Source organism: Siphateles boraxobius, unplaced genomic scaffold (assembly GCF_051911475.1).
Source record: "Siphateles boraxobius isolate OS27281-9 unplaced genomic scaffold, OSU_SipBor_1 41, whole genome shotgun sequence".
Classification (NCBI taxonomy): domain Eukaryota; kingdom Metazoa; phylum Chordata; class Actinopteri; order Cypriniformes; family Leuciscidae; genus Siphateles; species Siphateles boraxobius.
In genome coordinates this window covers 23,761,471-23,779,590 of record NW_027509042.1, presented here as the reverse complement: position 1 = coordinate 23,779,590, position 18,120 = coordinate 23,761,471, and the positions used below count along the sequence as shown (strand labels likewise).

The 18,120-nt window shown below is 38.6% G+C and overlaps 1 protein-coding gene and 1 long non-coding RNA gene across 5 annotated transcripts in view; one reads left to right on the top strand and one right to left on the bottom strand.

Moving 5' to 3' along the window:
- Positions 1 to 18,120, top strand: part of LOC143706765 (uncharacterized) — a 613,694-nt gene that overhangs the window by 398,644 nt on the left and 196,930 nt on the right. The gene's annotated exons all lie outside the window — the stretch shown is intronic.
- The window catches only part of septin9b (septin 9b), a 171,334-nt gene that overhangs the window by 67,614 nt on the left and 85,600 nt on the right, over positions 1 to 18,120 (bottom strand). For all 4 annotated transcript variants that reach the window (XM_077199010.1, XM_077199011.1, XM_077199008.1 and 1 more), the window contains 2 exons: positions 16,272 to 16,536; positions 14,932 to 15,281 (listed from right to left, as the gene is read on the bottom strand). In XM_077199010.1, coding sequence (XP_077055125.1) covers positions 14,932 to 15,281; positions 16,272 to 16,536 — 615 coding nt within the window. The remainder of the gene's footprint in view (positions 1 to 14,931; positions 15,282 to 16,271; positions 16,537 to 18,120) is intronic.

Here is an 18,120-nt window from a genome sequence, read left to right as displayed (position 1 = left end):
CCATTGCGATGGCTTGGTTGCTTCTCGGATCAACGAGATTCTGTTCGCAACAAAGGTTTTGAAACGAGCAGTTTCACTGTCAATGTATCTGAGCACTGTTGTACTGTCTGTCCAGAAAACATATTGTTGCAGTGGAACTTGAAGCTCTTGATGTAACATCTTGTCTATTTTAACAGCGACAACTGCTGCGGTCAACTCGAGTCTGGGAATGGTGACCAGTTTGAGTGGGGCCACTCTTGACTTCCCCATAAGGAATGCACAATGCTTCTCCCCTTGACTATTCTCTAGCAGCAGATAAGACACAGTGCCGTATGCGGACTCAGAAGCGTCTGAAAAATGATGTAACTGTGCTGCGGCAGTGCATCCAAAATCTGTAGGCTTCAAACACCTGCTCACATGAAACGTAGAAAGATGACTGACATCTTCAATCCATCTTTTCCAATCTTCAGCGTGTTTTCCGACAATGTTCTCGTCCCATCCGTATTGTTCTTTACAAAGATCTTTTAGCAAGAGTTTAGCAGGCAAGATGACCGGAGCAAGAAAGCCAAGGGGGTCGTAGATGGAATTCACGACTGATAAAATGCCTCTTCTGGTCATCGGCTTGTCTTGCAGCTTCATACTGTAGGTGAAAGTATCAGTTTCTGTGTCCCACTGTACACCGAGAGTCCTCTCGACTGGCAAAGCGTCATGTCTTAGATCCAGGTCTTTCACTTCGCTGGCTCTATGTACTTCAGGGATTGACATTAACACCTTCCTGCTATTGCTCATCCACTTTGTTAAATTGAAGCCTCCGCTACAGTCCAATACTGTAATGGCCATTCTCAAACAGTGTCGTTTTCTGCACAGACTGCATAAACTGTTTGTCTTCACGAGACATCTCCTCTTGATCATCGTAGTTACGCTCTGAAAAATCAGTGTTATACTGTTGAACCAGTAGCTTCTCAATCTCCATAACAGAAATTCTGTTTACTGAAAATGTAGGCATTTCATTCATTGCATCATCCATTTCCTTTCTTATGGGCCCATTCACAACCCAGCCAATGGCAGTCTTCACGGCATAAGGGCCTCCATCCTCAGCATTAATAACATGCCATGGTTCCATTGCTCTTGAACAGTTAGCTCCAATAAGCAGGCCTACATCCGCTTCTATCTCTGGCAAGCGTACTTCATTGAGATAAGGCCACTTCTGGATATCTGACTGTTTAGGTATGTTCTCGATGTTAACAGGTATGTTGCTATGAGTGAACACCTTAGGTAGCTCAATGTACTTGATGTCTTCCAGCCCGCACACTTCCAGGTCTGATATGACAAAACTGTTCATGAGCTTCTGTTCTCCAGGTTTGTCTTGACCAATGGTGCTAAGAAGTATTCGTGTTGGTTTCCCTTTGATGTTTAGTTTCCTTTGCAGGTCTTCTGTGCAGAACGTTGCTGTGCTTCCCGGGTCCAGAAAGGCGTATGTTTCAACACACTTGTCACTCCTTTTCGACTAGATCTTCACTGGTACTATTGACAGCACACTTTCCGCTTCTCCGGCCCCCGTGAGGCTACAGGACTCTTGCAGAATAGAAACTTGAGCACACGATACTTCACTTCCATGACGACCATCTTTCTTTTCCGGTGAGACAGAACCTTCTTCTTTTATTATGTGCAGAATGTCTGGATGCTTTAAAGCACATTCTTTACACTCAATTCTTCTTTTGCAGAATTTGCTAAGATGACCCGGAACTAAGCATCCAAAACACAAGCCTTTCAGTTTTAAGAAATCCACACGCTCCTTATGTGGTTGGTGTTTGATTTTGCTGCATGAGGCGAGGGTATGTGATTGCTGGCAGTACAAACACGGCTTCTCAAAGGCACTCACAGTTTTAATTGAATTTGTTGGCTTAACATGCGTTTCTTGAGGCCCTTTGCTTTCGGTGAAAACATTTGTTGCAAAACTGCTTCCACGAACCTCTCTTTTTCCATGATGCTTTTCTTTTTGGTCAATCTTTCCACTTGAGATTGGACGGCTGCCTGAGATATTACCAAAGAGGGGATCCATCGCTATTCTAGATTGACGGTCTATGTAGCTCACCAAATCAGCAAACTTTGCTCTCCTGCCTCTTCGCTCTTTTATGTCATAAGCTTCAGCACGCCAACGTTCCTTCAGTTTGTACGGTAGCTTAGACACCACTGTCCGTAAGTTGGTAGGGTTGTCCATCTCCTCTAAGAATTCGATGTCTTCCATAGTATTGCGACATCCAATCAAAAACATTGCATAAGCGCTCAATGCTTTCCCATCATCAGACTTCACTTGAGGCCATTTGAGTGCTTTGTCAATGTACGCGCTGGCAATCCGTAATTCATCCCCATAGTGCTTATGAAGTTGTCGCTTCGCTTCGCAGTAGCCTTTGTTAGGCGTCATATGAGCACAGCTGCGAACAAGCTCTTGCGGTTCACCGGCCGTAAATTGTTCCAGGAAGTACAACTTGTCTTGATCATTGCTGGTTTTCTGATCTATTGCGTGCTCAAACGCCCTCATGAAAGATTTGTATTGTAGCGCATCACCCTTAAACACAGGAATGTCCTTGGTTGGTAGATGAGATAGCTGCTGTTGTTTTACAAGTAGCTCAGTTATTACATTCTGTTTTTGCATAACCGCTAGTATGTCATCACCTCTGTTAGGCTGAGCATTAAGCACATAATCGAAGACCGGTTGAGATTGTTGTTGTATTCGGGAGTGCCTTGTATGTGATTGAACATGAGTGTTCGTATTAGCTTGTTGTGGAAGCATAATACTAGTTCTTTCCTTCACGTGTCCACCTCGTGGCTTTTGCACTGCCGCGTAGCTACTTAAACCATCTTCAGATTTTTCATATTCTTTAAGCACCCTTATTTTTGCTTTACTCTCGGCTAACGCAGTTTCCAGCTCTAACTCTTCCTTTTCAGCTTTGATTCTAGCTGCTTCAAACTCAAGCTGTTGCATTTTCTTTAGCATTGCAGCACGTTCGAGCAGGGCTGCATGTTCCGCTTCCTGTCTAGCTCTTGCTGACGATACTCGTGACACAGCTGAGGTGCGACTTACTTGTGATCCACGTGGGCTGGCATATGTGACATCGTTGACCCCAACCTGTGAAACGCTGTCATTTGGTTTAACAGTTTCTTGCAGATAATCAACCACATTAGTTTCTTCTTGCAGCACCTTTTCCACTGGCAGTATGGATTCATGCTCAGCTGCAATCCAATTTTTTGTCGTTTTCATAAATCCTCTAATTGTTGCCATTTTAGGGTCGAACCAGTTCTCTTGATCACTTGTTTTTTCATCTTCAGTCAAAAGATTTGCAACTTCGTTGTTGAGACGTTTAAACTAATTTATTGACGTTGCAAAGTCATTTTCCATCATATTTTTTACCCTTTGTAAATTTTGAACATCACTCATCAATGTTTCTAACTCTTTTCTTTTGCTTGTAAGAGTTGCTAATGTTCTTCTTCTCAATGAAATGCACCTCTGCAAACGAAAGAAACGGAGCGGTGCAGATCATTCCGTACCAAGTTTTTTTGTTTTTTTTTGTTGCTGTGCTGCATGTCCTGAGTGGTTGTGCATTGTTTGTGGTTAAAATGAACATGGATTGACACGGAAATTTAAAAAAATCACCATAAATGCATATAGTTAAAGTCTACCATGTTTCCAAGTCACCATTTGACTTGCGGGGCTTGGTAATGAAAAGAAAACTACACCCATTTGACGACAAACTGGCACAGGACTGCAAACACAAGGGGACTCATTTTATCAATAATGTAGCAACAAATAAACTAATAATAATAATTAGTTAAATCTATATAGCGCTATTTTTGGTACTCAAATCTCTTTACATATGGAAGGGGGAATCTCTTTTACTAGCACCAATGTAGCATCCACCTGGATGATGAAACGCCGGCAATATTGTGATGCTGTTCATATTGCACCAGAACGCCCACCACTAACCAGCCACACACAACATGATGGCTCAAAACAATTGGTATTTAAATGCCCCTAAAAATAATGTATTTAAATTAAAACGGAAATGGCATTGGTCTCACAGACTTACTCTCTCATTCGGCACAAATCCAAATGTTTCCATATTCGCGATCTAACATTTGGTTGCTAAACTATTATTAATATATTATATAAAAAAGTGGTATTTTTAATGGCTCACAGACACCTATCTATTCTAATTGAATAGAATTTTAATTTGACCTTCTAATATTGTCGGATAATGATCGGTTAAAAAACAACTGTTGTCCATCAGGAACAGATTTGCTATGTTGCTCGAAAGTTCACGCTAACTCAAAAACTTGTGTACACGAGCTGAAACCTAAGCTTTGATTGTAGCCACCGCAAACGTTCATATTGATAGAAGCCAAGTTTGTGTGGAAACTTCCGTACGCATTTCTGTCGCACAATCGTTTAGAAAATGAGGGCCAAGGAGAATAAATAGGTAAGCAAATACAGAGGTTAATGAGGGAGAGCAAGTCGGACAAATGAACCAATAATGAAGAAGAAGGGTGGAGTTACAACAATAGGCGGGAGAGCACATGGCACATAGAAACAAACATGACAAGCCATGTGCTCACACCAAACATAACAACAACAAGAGCACATTGCCAGTGAATACAATCACAAGCCAAGTGCTAAAACAAAACGTTAGGCTTGTTCGACTTGAACCGATGCTGCACAGACCGATCGGTGAATGATATCAAAATACTGCGAGCGCGATTAGAGAGCAGACGCTCCATATGCTTTTCATTTGCTCTCGCTGTACTTATCTCGGGAGATCAATATGCCGATTAAGATGTCTCTGTCATGTGTCAGGAAAGGATACCCTAAGTGGCTTTGTCTTGGACACCACCTGGCAAGCGCAAACGAGGCAGGCCAAGAACAACATGGAGACGGACAGTGGCGACCAAGCTAGAGGAAATGTGGCTCTCATAGGGAGAAGCACAGTTCACAGCTCAGGACAGACCTAGATGGAAAGAGCTAGTAGCGAATTCATGTTTCACATGGGACGAAGATGATTAAGTAAGTATAGTAAAAGACAGACAGTGTATTGTAATCAAGTTTGTTAAGTTATTCCAGTTGTGTGGTAATTTGCTGCAGTGCTTTTAACATGTTTACAGTTACTCACACCACAGGTCCACATCACAACTCTCATGAATAGTGTTGTTCATCACTTTGGAATCACTAGAGAATGAAATCTCGTAGAGCTAGATGAACCATGATGTTCTGTATTCTGAGGGTGACAGCTGTGAGTCATGAGGTCATAATGTGCAGAACACACAGGGAACATAAAGTAGGTCAAAGGTTATTTTGCACCCCCCCACCGACTAAATAATTTCTCTTTCTCTCCACAGACACATCAATTCTTTTCATCGGAGTCCACCACAAAAACACAATGTAGCCAGGCCACTGCGGGGGAAGGGGTGAGGTTGGGGTTCAAATAATATCCCTATGTGATGATCCTTGTTTTTAGGGACGTGCCTGAAGCCGAATACCTTAGGCATGTTAAGGGCATGACTTCAAAATGAATAATGAAGTGTAAGAAATAACATTAAAAAACTTTGATGCTATTGCTCCTTGTGCTTGCTGGATAACAGGTGAGCCAGGTGAAAGCACAATATTTTAGATAAAATTACAACACAATGGTGAGTTTGTAGAGTAAATTTAAAGCACAATCAAATAGTCATGTTGCGTTTTCTGATGCAAGCATTCATTGAATGTTGAAGGCCTGTGCTGAAAAGAAACCTAATTTGTTAAAGTCAGCATGAAACAGATATTGCGATAGTCTTTTCTTTCCTGTTGTGACGTACATATATGTACACAAGCATAACAGCTTCTGGAATGATTAAAGTCAGTTTGCAGTCAGTTGTGGAGGATATATAGCCCCACTCTCTTCCGAGACATAAGTCATGAAGACACCAGATGCCGTTTCAAGGGGGAGGGGAGGTTAACGTTTTTGATTAAAGATTATGGGTTCATATTTAAAAAAATAATTATGTGCATGGATAAATCATTTATAATAAGCATTGCAATATTCTGTGAACAAAAACTCTCAATTTTGATTTCATGGTGATTTAAAGGGATAGTTCACCCAAAAATAGTTCACCCTTTAATAACTCACCCTCATGTCGTTCCAAACCGGTAAGACTTTGTTCATATACAGAACAAAAATCGTAAAGCTTTCTGTCTCTCCATAGAAAGCTACACAACTGACACTTAATGTTAAAAATTTTCCATAAAGAGATCGTAAAACTATTCCATTTGAAGTTTTCTGAAGAGACTCGATCACTTTATATGATGAACAGATTTAATTAAGGCTTTTATTTACATATAAACATTGATAAGCAAACGTAAACACAAGCTCAACTGAACCTGAGGAAGCTCAAACTTGCTGCTTAACACACAACTGATGTGTAAGTTGATCTATATTTATATGTCAAGCAGATGCACATGATCTAGCGACTCTAGCCTGAAAGAAACCGAGTTTATGAGACTGTGTTATCAGATTTCATTGATTTCAAATATGAAAGTTATTCGTAAACTTTACAATTGTTTTAAGAAATTGATGTTCCACATCCAGAGAGATAGGAGCTGTAGCTGCACGACTTAAATAGCTGGCCGAGAGTTGTTTCAAAGTTGCTGCCGAAAGTTACGGTGCGCTAGTTCAGAGGCATGCCCTCCTGCTCATTCATCCAGCTTACAGTCTTGCATTCGATGTAGGAGTAAGCTACGTTTATATGTATTGGCAGTAGCACGTCCTCTACTTGCTCTGCAGCAGCAGCATAGCAGATCTATTCCGCCAAGACCAAATATATCAACATTTTCATACCCATTACCATGTCAAACACTCAGGGAGTTGTCATGACAGAAATATATTCCAGACAAATAATTTTCCAAAATGAGTTTTCTACCTTTCTACCTATCTGACCTTTTATTTTTTTAGGCTGCCATCATTTATAACTGACTCTTTCTTATGAGGGTAGTAGTCATTTTAATTCAAATATGAGGGTTAATTATTTTCATTTAAATATTGAGATGCAATTTCACTGCCTGGAAAGTAGTGAAAACACATTGCATTGAAAACATTGTTTCTATTTTGAAATTCCGAATCAATGATTGTAGCACAATGAAAATTAAAAAAAGACTATTTTTTGTTTTTGACCTGTTAATCATCATTTTTGGAGCATATGCTTGTGAGTGTAGTGAGGCCAATAGGCAGTGGCATCTTTTCTGGCCTCTGGTTGTAGTAAGGATCACATCTTCCAAACTGGCATATGATAATGTACCCAAATGCCTGACTTCCACAACGATATATGCCTTATATATTCTTCATATCTAACCTCACCGCTTCTATCCTTTTTAATCCTCAACTTATTTCTTTCTTACTATGACCTCATTTTCTCATGCACTGCCATCACGATCATCAACACTTTCTGGAAAAGGTTCAGCTTTTCGTCTCTGCCTATAAAACTTATTAACTTCAACCTAAAAACACAACCTCAGAAAATACTATTATACTGACTGCCAATACTGAACAATAAACAGCTACACAGAAAATATGTATCCCTTTAAATGGACTTTGTTATTTATGCATATTTAACACACAGATTGTTTGTTCTTTGAACTTTTGTTTTTACAAAATGTGCATTAAAAATGACCAAAAACCTCTGAAAATACATTTGGATATGCAAATTTTTTTTTATGAATTTATATGTATTTTCTAGTCTAAAATGAATTCACTATGGAGCCTTGGTAGCAAGTGACCTAACATGTGCTAATGTCCTCTTCACTTCCTTGTTGCCAAAAATGTTCAGCACATGGCAAATAGATTTTAATTTTATTGGCTGAAGGGGATGTCATATTAATAAAATTATAATTTTTTTGGTTGAACATTATTATCGTATTTTAACTGCAATTTTCCTTGCGTCATTTATAAATGACGACGTCCCATAAAGGGCCCCAGGATAAAGTCATATGAACAGAGATGGTTTGCATTGTGGTGGGAAACTTGTATGACCCCTGACCTTCCTCTCACCATGTAAAGTAAACACATGTTTCCGGAAATTTCATCAAGAGAGGACTGTCATATTTCCAGTGACGCATCTCAGCTCAACTCTTCTCATAGACAGAGGCATCCTTTGTCAACAATACACACAACTCTATCTAAAACAACATAAAAGCAACCAGAACTAAACTTTTTGTTTCTGAACCGGACACTCTGGAGTGCAACTGTGTGTGTTTGTTACAGATTTCCTCACTTCCTTTGAGGCTGTGTACAGTATCGATGTGTCTGAAATTGAATACTTCCCAACTAGATAGTATGCGAAAAACAGTAAGCCAACAGATTAGTACGCCTTAGGTCACATGACAGTGACAACATGGAGTAGTATGGTACAACGGGACTAAAGGCTCACCTTAAGAAAAATTAGCTTTTCACTCCCCCCCCCCCCCCCCCCCCATAGTGTATGATTGCAGAAAAAAAAATGTTTCTATTGAACATTGATGGAGCAACAGATTTTTCTCTAAACAGATTTTGTGTTAAAATAAATCATAAAGGTAGCTTATTTTGTTTAAAAATCTTATGAATTTAAGAGGTGTACACATGGGGTAAAAGGTTCACCAGCATGGGGCAAAGGGCACACATTATTTATACAAATACTTAAGCTAAAATAAAATGTTTTTAATAAGTTAATATTTTGTAGTACACTTTTCTGTTTATTTTGATGAACAAAATACTTTATTTGTGTTCAATAAATATACAGTCATTAAAATGTTAATATAAAAAATATTTTAAGTAAATTTTAAGTATTTTAGTAAAGATGAGTGTTTAAAGTGTGTGTGTGTGTGTGTGTGTGTGTGTGTGTGTGTGTGTGTGTGTGTGTGTGTGTGTGTGTGTGTGTGTGTGTGTGTGTGTGTGTGTGTGTGTGTGTGTGTGTGTGTGTGTGTGTGTGTGTGTGTGTGTGTGTGTGTGTGTGTTTTATAAAATATAATAAATATATTATCATATAGCCTATATAACATGATCATATATTCTGCCATATAAACAGTACAAAAAACATAAAATAATTAGAGCACCATTTACCTGCATCAAACAACTCTGTTGGTTTTTTCTTATAATTAGTATTCTTATAATTGGTACATTTAAGTTATTGCCACACTTTAATATGCAAATTATATTAATTAGAAAAGGCTTTTATTTGTGCTTAAAAGATAAAATAACTGAGATGTGCACTCAGATTTTGACACTCCTGATGCTTCGAATCTTTTCCCGGAACAATCAGAGAAAGCTTCAGAGATTCAAGAGGCTTCATTTCTCCATCCCTAACTCAAACTCTCTTGATAGAGGTGAGCGTGGTCAGGAGGGCCATCTTCAAAGAGAGGGCACTAAGCTCGCTTGACTTCAAGGCACAAAAAGAGCTTTCTGTGTGGCCAGCAAGACCAAAGTGAGGTCATAAGAGGAAAAATATCACGGTCTCGGAGGATTAAACCTACTCACGACTCTGAGGAACCTGATGATCAGGTTGTGCTTCCCCAAGTATTTACCGTTGACTGCCTTGAGTCATTTGCGGGGCCCTACGCAACTTGCATAGAAAAGGGCTGATCGGCTCGGACTTTAACCTCCCCTCAGGTATGATGGCCTCCGCAATGTCCTTTTTTCTGTATAGAAAAATACAGTCCCCCGTTCAAATTCCTGTTCTGCAAAGTTTATATCTTATTTTTTAAAAGGCTGAAAAGCTAAAGAAACAGCTTAAGTGAACTTTTTACATTGTAAGTCCAGTCATCACTGCTCCTCAGGATAGGGAAACTTACCCCCAGCGTCACTATATCGACACAACATTGATAGTGTAGATAGAGAGCATCTCAGTTACTATTGTAACATTCATTCCCTGATGGATGGAATGAGACGTTCTCCCTCCTACCACAACACTGAACTACCTGCTGAAATAGCCAGGACACAGTCTCGGCTCCTCGGCACAAACCTGAATGAGTGGAGCAAGCGATCTCCTTTCATACCAGTATGTCGAGGGAATGCCATGCAAATTCCACCCGCCAATTTACATTGGCCTTTTCTGAAGTATCACCAAGTGCGACCCATCATGTCACTACATCGACACATCATCTCGTTCTCGCCATCAGGGAATGTAGGTTACAACAGTAACCAAGGTGATAACAATAACAGTTAAATGCTCAAGCTCTTCAAATTTATGTAAATTCTGATTGGTTGTCAATGTTTTTGTGAATTTTTGTCGTCTGACTGTCCCATCAACTGTCTGGTTACCAACATTCTTTAAATTATATTATTTTGTGTTCAACAGAAGAAAGAAATTCATGTAGGTTTGGAACAAAATGAGGGTGAGTAAATTACATTTTAACTTTTGGGAGAACTATTCTTTTCAAAAAATGTATTTAATCTGTAAACAAAGGCCTATTACACATTTGAACAAATTATTATTTTTTATAAATTATTTTAGGGTCTTCGGTATCCTGTAATGTCATCATTAAAATCCAAGATTAAGAGGATATGTTATATCCTTCATAATCAAGGCCTTTTTTACTGATTGAATATATTCATAATCAATGACTGGTTATATATACTGATTGATTATATATTTGTTATAAAAAATATATAATTTTTTGCATGTATGTAGAATGTAGAGAATATGGTTTGATGTGACCTCTTAGTAGTTCTCTGCTGTCTCTAGTAGTATGACGTCTGAGAGACAGAAAGGTATTTCGCTATTCTACTTGCCCTTGCTACAGTAACTTATGTTGAAAGTGAATTTAGAAAACAAAACATTTTTCACATCACGGTGAATCCACAGCAGTATCACATAACTGAGTACAACAGAAACAGAAGAAAAAACAATGAAAACAATCCTTGTATCTCTTTTCTACTTACAAATCTCAAACACCCTCTCTCTCATTACAGATTCAGGTGGTGAGAAGAGTCTCTTATGATGACTTTCCATAGACGTAATGATTTTTATACTGTATTGCCTGTACTGTGTTTTATATCCCCTAACCCTAACCCAACCCCTAAACAAAATCCTAACAGAACACTTTTTTAAATAAAAAATAAAAAACAACAACATAATTTAGTATGATTTCCTCATAGGGACCAAAAAAATGTCACCACAAGGTAAAAAATGTCTGGTATTACTATTCTTGTGGGGACGTTTTCTGTGCACAATGAAGGGAATACCTGAACCAAACACACACACACATGTCTGCAGGATGAGGCATGGAGCCAGTCAAAACATTCTGCAGAGGGTCTAAGGCACCAGCAGGAGGCGCTTAGTTGATAAAATCTATTTATCACGATTTTGACAGCCCCTCTCTCTTGTCCATGGATAACGTTTGGATGGGTGGTCTGGGTATGACCTCACTGAAGCAGAAGACACAGCTATACTTGTTACAGACCCAAGATAAAAGATTTGAAATGAAACCTCTGCAATAAGGATGAGTCGCATGATCTGTAGGAGGGAACCAGGGATTGGGATATGAATCAAGCTCAGGAATAAAAAAAAAAAAACAAGTCTAGAACTAAATAAAACAGGAGATTGTCAGTTGCCCGTTAAAATAAAAAATCACATTGTTTGATTTTTGGATTCAAAATGTATGGATTTAGGCTGATCTGATCTGAGGTTTTATAGAAAATCTAAATAAAGCAAATCAAAATATACTACAAAAAAAAAAACTACAAAATATACTACATGTGTTTACAGGCTCTTAAATGTCAGACCAAGAAGAAACAATTGGAAGGAAGGACGTGAGATAAGCTGGTGTGAGGTCACTTCCTGGCCCCCCAAAAAACTGAAAGAACAGGAAGGAGCCTACTCTGTCACACTCACAACAAAACTATAGTTAGATGTTGCCCTCCCAGCTTTACTGTACTGTATACTATTGTAGTATACTATATAGTTTTATAGTGCCAACTATAGAATATACAGCTGTTATATAGTACTGTATTGTACATAAAAGTAACTACACGTAAGTGAATACACAAGCACCAATTACAAAATAAAGATAAGTAAAGTGAACCTAATGCATACTTAATTATAATAGTTTTACTTGAACCATTCAATCATGTTTTACATGGTAAACATTAAATTGTGTAGAGTATCAGAGATAAGAAGTTTAAAAACAACAATAATAATTATATAAATTATATAAGTTCTGAGGGCAGATCAGAATAAGAGAACCCATGAGCACTAAATTAGTAACGTTTCTGTGCCAGTAATGCTATCTTCACATTCATGGTGTCTCTGGGTGAGCAAGTGCAGAAAAAAAAAAAAAAAAAAAAAAAAAAAATATATATATATATATATATATATATATATATATATATATATATATATATATATACCGGAATATATATTCTTAATAAGAGACCTATTAGATTGTCATCATTTACTTATTAGATTAAATGCTCAATTCATTTTACAATGTCTTCATGAAGCTTGAAAGTTTTGCTTGAATTGACTTTCAGTGGATGGACAGAAAACTCTCAGGTTTTAATTTCTATAATAACTGGAGAAAGCTTTTAGTATTGCAATTTATTTAAATCGGAGATGCTTGACTTGTGCAGAACCCCGAAGCACACAATTTGTGAAACTACAATTAAGATCTACCATTTGTAAATCGTTGCTTTGTAGGTTGATTTGTTTCTTTTCTATCCAACTATACTTCCTATTACTCTGTGTTATACTGTTTAGCATCTGTAAATGAGTTGTATGAGTTGTATACGCTGTATGATTTCTTGAAACTAGCATACATATCTTCTAAAAAGTTTAATGGATCTTAAAACTAAGCAAAAGTTAAGTTTAGCTTTTCATAAGCATTAAATATTAATACACTTTAGAATAAAATAGTCAACTCAGCTTGTTTTAGGAGTTTGTATCTAAAAGAAAAGGCCTACAAAGGAAGACATAATAAAGGAATGTTGCAGGTTTAATAAAACTTAAAGGCATAGTTCACCCAATAACAACAAAATATGTTATTATTTATTTACCCTCAGGTCATTCCAAACCAAGACTTTTGTTCATCCTTGCAACACAAATTAAAACTGGTTTTAGGTGATTAGAAGTCAGTCTATTTTTTACCCGACTTTAGCATACATAATATATACACATGGTATAAACACATATATCCCCTTATACCCTACCCCTAAACCAACCCATCACAGAAAACCTTTGCAATTTTCTGAATAAATAAAAAAAACAGTTTAGTTTTATAAAGCGGTTTAATTTACGAGGACACAGGAAGTGTGATGTACATGTGTTATGGTTGTGTAAAGCATTATAGGGTAAACTATGAAAGAATACAGAATATATGTAGGCTATGTATATATATTTTTTTTCTTAACAGTCTTTACTAAAGCAATGAACTCCATGTGACATGAGCTGCTAGAACATCATAATCAACTCACAACCACGAAGGGAGAGAAAATTTCAGACTGCATATTACATCTTACTCAGACATAGCAAGCTGATTGTAGGTTGACCACCTGCTGTAACCTCTACTATGCCATAAGGTTCCACCTTTAGCCATAGTTCCATCTACAAGTGCTCATAAATTTGGAAGAAAAGAGAAAGCCCTCCTCCTTCATTATCCCCAATATAAATAAAACGGACAGAATATCCAATACATTTAATGCTCCTTAAATAAACAACAGCCTTCATTATAACAATTTTAAACTTTAAATGAAGTCTGGCATAAACACCCTCTGGATGTTTTTTTTATAGTTTCAGCAACAAATGCCATTAAAGTTTTCAGATACTCACAGCTGCACTGACTTAAATATGACCACTTCCCCTCTCATTCAACACAGTTCTCCTCTACCTCAGGTCCTTTGTGATCCTAAGTTACCACAGTATGTTTATGTCTCAGTATGAAGGCTGTCTGAAGCACAGCTGGACTGAAAGTCTCCAGTCCAGACAGAGTAAGAAGCCTGCGGCTGCCTTGCAGCTTTCTTCCACTCATGGCTCATTTGCATCTTGCTAATTTCTCATGGACAGTAAGGGCCACAACTCAACGGCCCATTCAGGATGTCAGAGTCAGAGTAAGTTCAGTATCCAGCTGAGATCAAACACAAAACAGAAAAGCTTTGAGCTCAGGCTAAAGGGGATGAAGCACCGAAAGTCAAAATCATATGAAGCAGAAGACTGGAATAACTCCTCTCAATAACAATAATGACAGGCATTTATGTTTCACACAGTGTTTGAACATCTTTTAAAGCAAGAGATGAGGTTAAAGATAATAGGTTCCAAACATAGACCAGGGCACCTCGTGACAGACCAAAGAAAGGAATCCTAATGAAATAACGTATGTGCACCACTGCCTGGTTCAAAAAAATTGAATTTGCTTGGAAATATTAAAACAATTCCTATGAGAAGACAATTGACCAGCTGTGTGGTTATCTAAAAGTTTCATTCATCTATTTTGAAAGAAAAAAAAACATATGCTCCCTTTATATGCTCCCTTTATTTTGAGTGTCTATACTACTACTATAGTAGTTTATACTACTGTAGACTAAGATTTAAATTATTAATTTGATACAATTTACTTACTGTGTACATACATGTTTTTACATTGTACTTTATATATATATATATATATATATATATATATATATATATATATATATATATATATATATATATTTAAATTCCTACATTTGATTACATCAGTAATTAGTTTCTGTAATTACCCCTACCCCTAACCTAATCATATCATGAAACCAGTCTCTAACCTTATCCGTGTCCCACCTCAATAGAAGTGTTTTGCAATACAACATAAACACAATAAGAAGACTGTACCAAACATTATTTTTTGACGTAATACATTGTAGTTAAAGACACCCAATATACTGTATGCCTTGACCAAAAACAACAATATTATTGGACTGCACTTACTATGCCCGTCAGAACCAGGGGATTTTCGTCCGACGTGATTTGGCGATGGACACCTTGTCGTAACCGACGGATGGTGGAGACTGTCATGACTTCTGGTGTCTGTTGTTTTGGTGACAATGATTTCATGCTTTCTTGCTGATCCATCTCCAGGACTCGGTGGCTCGCTCTTTCTGAAGGTGGTCTCTGGGAGTTTAGCACTAGCATGAGGAACAATGGTAGATGCTGCACGTGTGATGGGGGCAATGGTCTCCAGTGTCTTGCTAAAAGTGACTGAGTGCTTCTGCATCTCAGGGGTCTTACTGTGGCCTAAGACATCTGGTCTCTTCAGCCCAAACCGGGCCATTCCAGGACTAGGACACAATAACATTTTATCTTTTAGTTTAGCATTACATAATCTGAATTATACAACTGTTAGTTCTGATATTCTGATCTGATTGGACAAGAGTGCTCATATTTTGTATCACTGTTTGTATCACTTTTTCACTGTTCACTTGTCCAGCACTATTTTGCTGGCTAAGCAGAAACAAAATTAAAACTGGTGTTTAAAATCTAAGTAACTCAAATGGTATTTTCTGGTTTCTAAAACTGTTCAATCTGAGTCCAGAACCATTATACAAGTGTGTAATGTCATATGACTTTGTACAAAAATGTATGATTAGTAGGTTAAATGTCATGAAGGTCCACTCCTAAACCTGAGCCTCAGGAGAGCATAAGTAAATGGTACAAAAATGTACAAAGGAGATTGTACAAGTTTGCCACAGTCTTTATTACTTTTATTCATATAAAATATTAGTTACATTTTAGACACAATATTTGCAGTTACTTTTTATATTTTTGCTTCACCGACAAATGAAGTTCTGTACAAAACCAAAACAGGATCAAAACAGTTACACGTCTCAGAGCAACACACAATAGTGTTGTTTTGTTCATGACTGAAGGTTTTAAAACAAATTGATTGAATAAATGATTCAATGACTCATTTAAAACACACAAAAATAGACTGACTGCTGTATTACGTATATTTGAATCCAAATAACAGATTTTCTTAATCTTTGATGCAGTAAATCCTCAAAACTTTTGCATTTTTCTCTTCCATGTTCTGACTTTTCAGCATTATTGAAACCAGTCATCTAAGTGGCTATAGCCTAGTCTTATTTTATTCTGTCTGTGAACTACAGAGCTTGCTCATTCAGCTCTAATTCTAACCAAAAGTGCTCACAGCAAGACCACACAACTGGAATTGCTAGACAATGCCACAAAAGATAATTTTGGTATTCTCAATAAAATCTAGTAACTGGCAGATATGTGAAAATTGCAAATATACATGTAATTGTTTATACCTGGGAGATCCTTCAATAGCTTTGCCGTTGTTGTTGGATGAGATGTCAAAGCCTAGCTCTGTCCTACGTGACACAGGTTCAGGGGTTCGGGCCATGGCCCTCAAGGTGTCAAGGGGCTTGGTGCCATTGGAGCCCAGTTCGTAATACCTTCCACTGGTCGGAGACATGGCTGAACGTTGAACATTGGATGGTACTCGGCGTGTGTGAGATGATGAAGAGTGCGAGGATGAGTCCACATCCTCCACTTCAAATGAGCGTTTCAGAGCTGGAAGAAAAGGTCAGATTGGAATTTAGTGTTAAATTCCTAGATTTATCTTCTGTAGTCAACACATGTATAGCCAACCACCAACTTTTAGAGAAAGATCTGAGGTTTGAAATACAAATTATGTAATAATACAAAAGCCATTCATTTGTACTCAACCCAACAATTATATTTTATAGTGTTAGAAAAGTAATGTTTGTGCTTCTCAAATTCATCAAGTTCTGCAAAACGTACTCGGTTACCTAACGAAACCTCGGTTCTCTCTAGAAGAGGGAACGAGTATTGCGTAAGTATAGCATACGCTACGGGAAAGATTCATCTTTTCGAGATATTGGAGCCAAAAAATTATCCTTAATTTTTGTATCCATTGTCAATGCAGTGCAGCAGCTAGCAGACCTAGAGCAGGCTGTCTAGCGTGCTCATAGGCTGCCCTGCGGGAACTGCAGCAGCCTATCACTGAACCCGACGTGACGTCACGTCCAATGAAGGCGCATCGCAGCGTCAAAGCCCGCCAATATGGGCGTGGCTTAGCGTTTATAAGCAGGGTTCGTAGGCTGATTCTCTGGTTTTCATCGACTGAAGCGAAAAACGCTTGTGGCGCAAGCACGGCAGGTTACGCAATACTCGTTCCCTATTCTAGAGAGATCCGACGTTACGTTAGGTAACCAAGTACGTTATCTTACGAGAGGTTCTCTCGTATTGCGTAAGTATAGCTTACGCTACGGGAACCCCTTGTCAACGCCGTGCGCGCCATCATCCACTTATGAGTCCCAGGAAAAAATATAAGCGCATGTATATAAGCACTCACATTTATAGCACATAACCTGATACAGTGTAACTCAACCAGAACAGCTAAGTCATATGAGAGTAGTTTGCGCACGATAGTACCTGGGCAGAACTGACCTCTCTCTTAGACTGATAGTAGTTTCGCCTGGAGGGCGGGTTAGGAGATAATCTGACAAAGGTGGAAAGGGAGGCCCAGCCCGCCGCCACACATATGTCATGAATAGAAATTCCACTGGACCATGCCCACGAAGAGGCCACGCCTCTGTGGAATGAGCCCTGACGCCCAAGGGGCATTGCAGACCTTGCTGTATAAGCAGCTGCAATCGCGTCTATTATCCATCTGGATCAACTCTGTTTCGAGGCGGCGAGACCTTTGGTGCGCCCACCAAATGAAACAAAAAGGTGCTCAGAACGCCTGAAAGGGGCGGAGCGTGTAATGTAAACTCTCAGCGCCCTGACCGTTTTTAAGTGATAAGTATTTTAGATCCACAGAGTCTAAAGGTTTAAAGGGGTATGCTTTCAGGGCCTTGAGGACCAACGAAAGATCCCACACAGGAACGCGGGGATTCCTCCGAGGAAGCGGATGATGAGCCCGTTCCTGCCTATTGACTGGCCGCGCGTCGATTCTGAGAACGCTGCGACGGCTGCCACATAGACTTTGAGCGTGGAAGGGGGCCTTCCCTTTTCCAACAGCTCTTGAAGGAAACTAAGCAACCGCGAAACCCCACACTTCCGTGGGTCCAGCTTTTTGTCAGCGCACCATTTAGAGAACACAAACCATTTAGACGCGTAGAGCCTTCT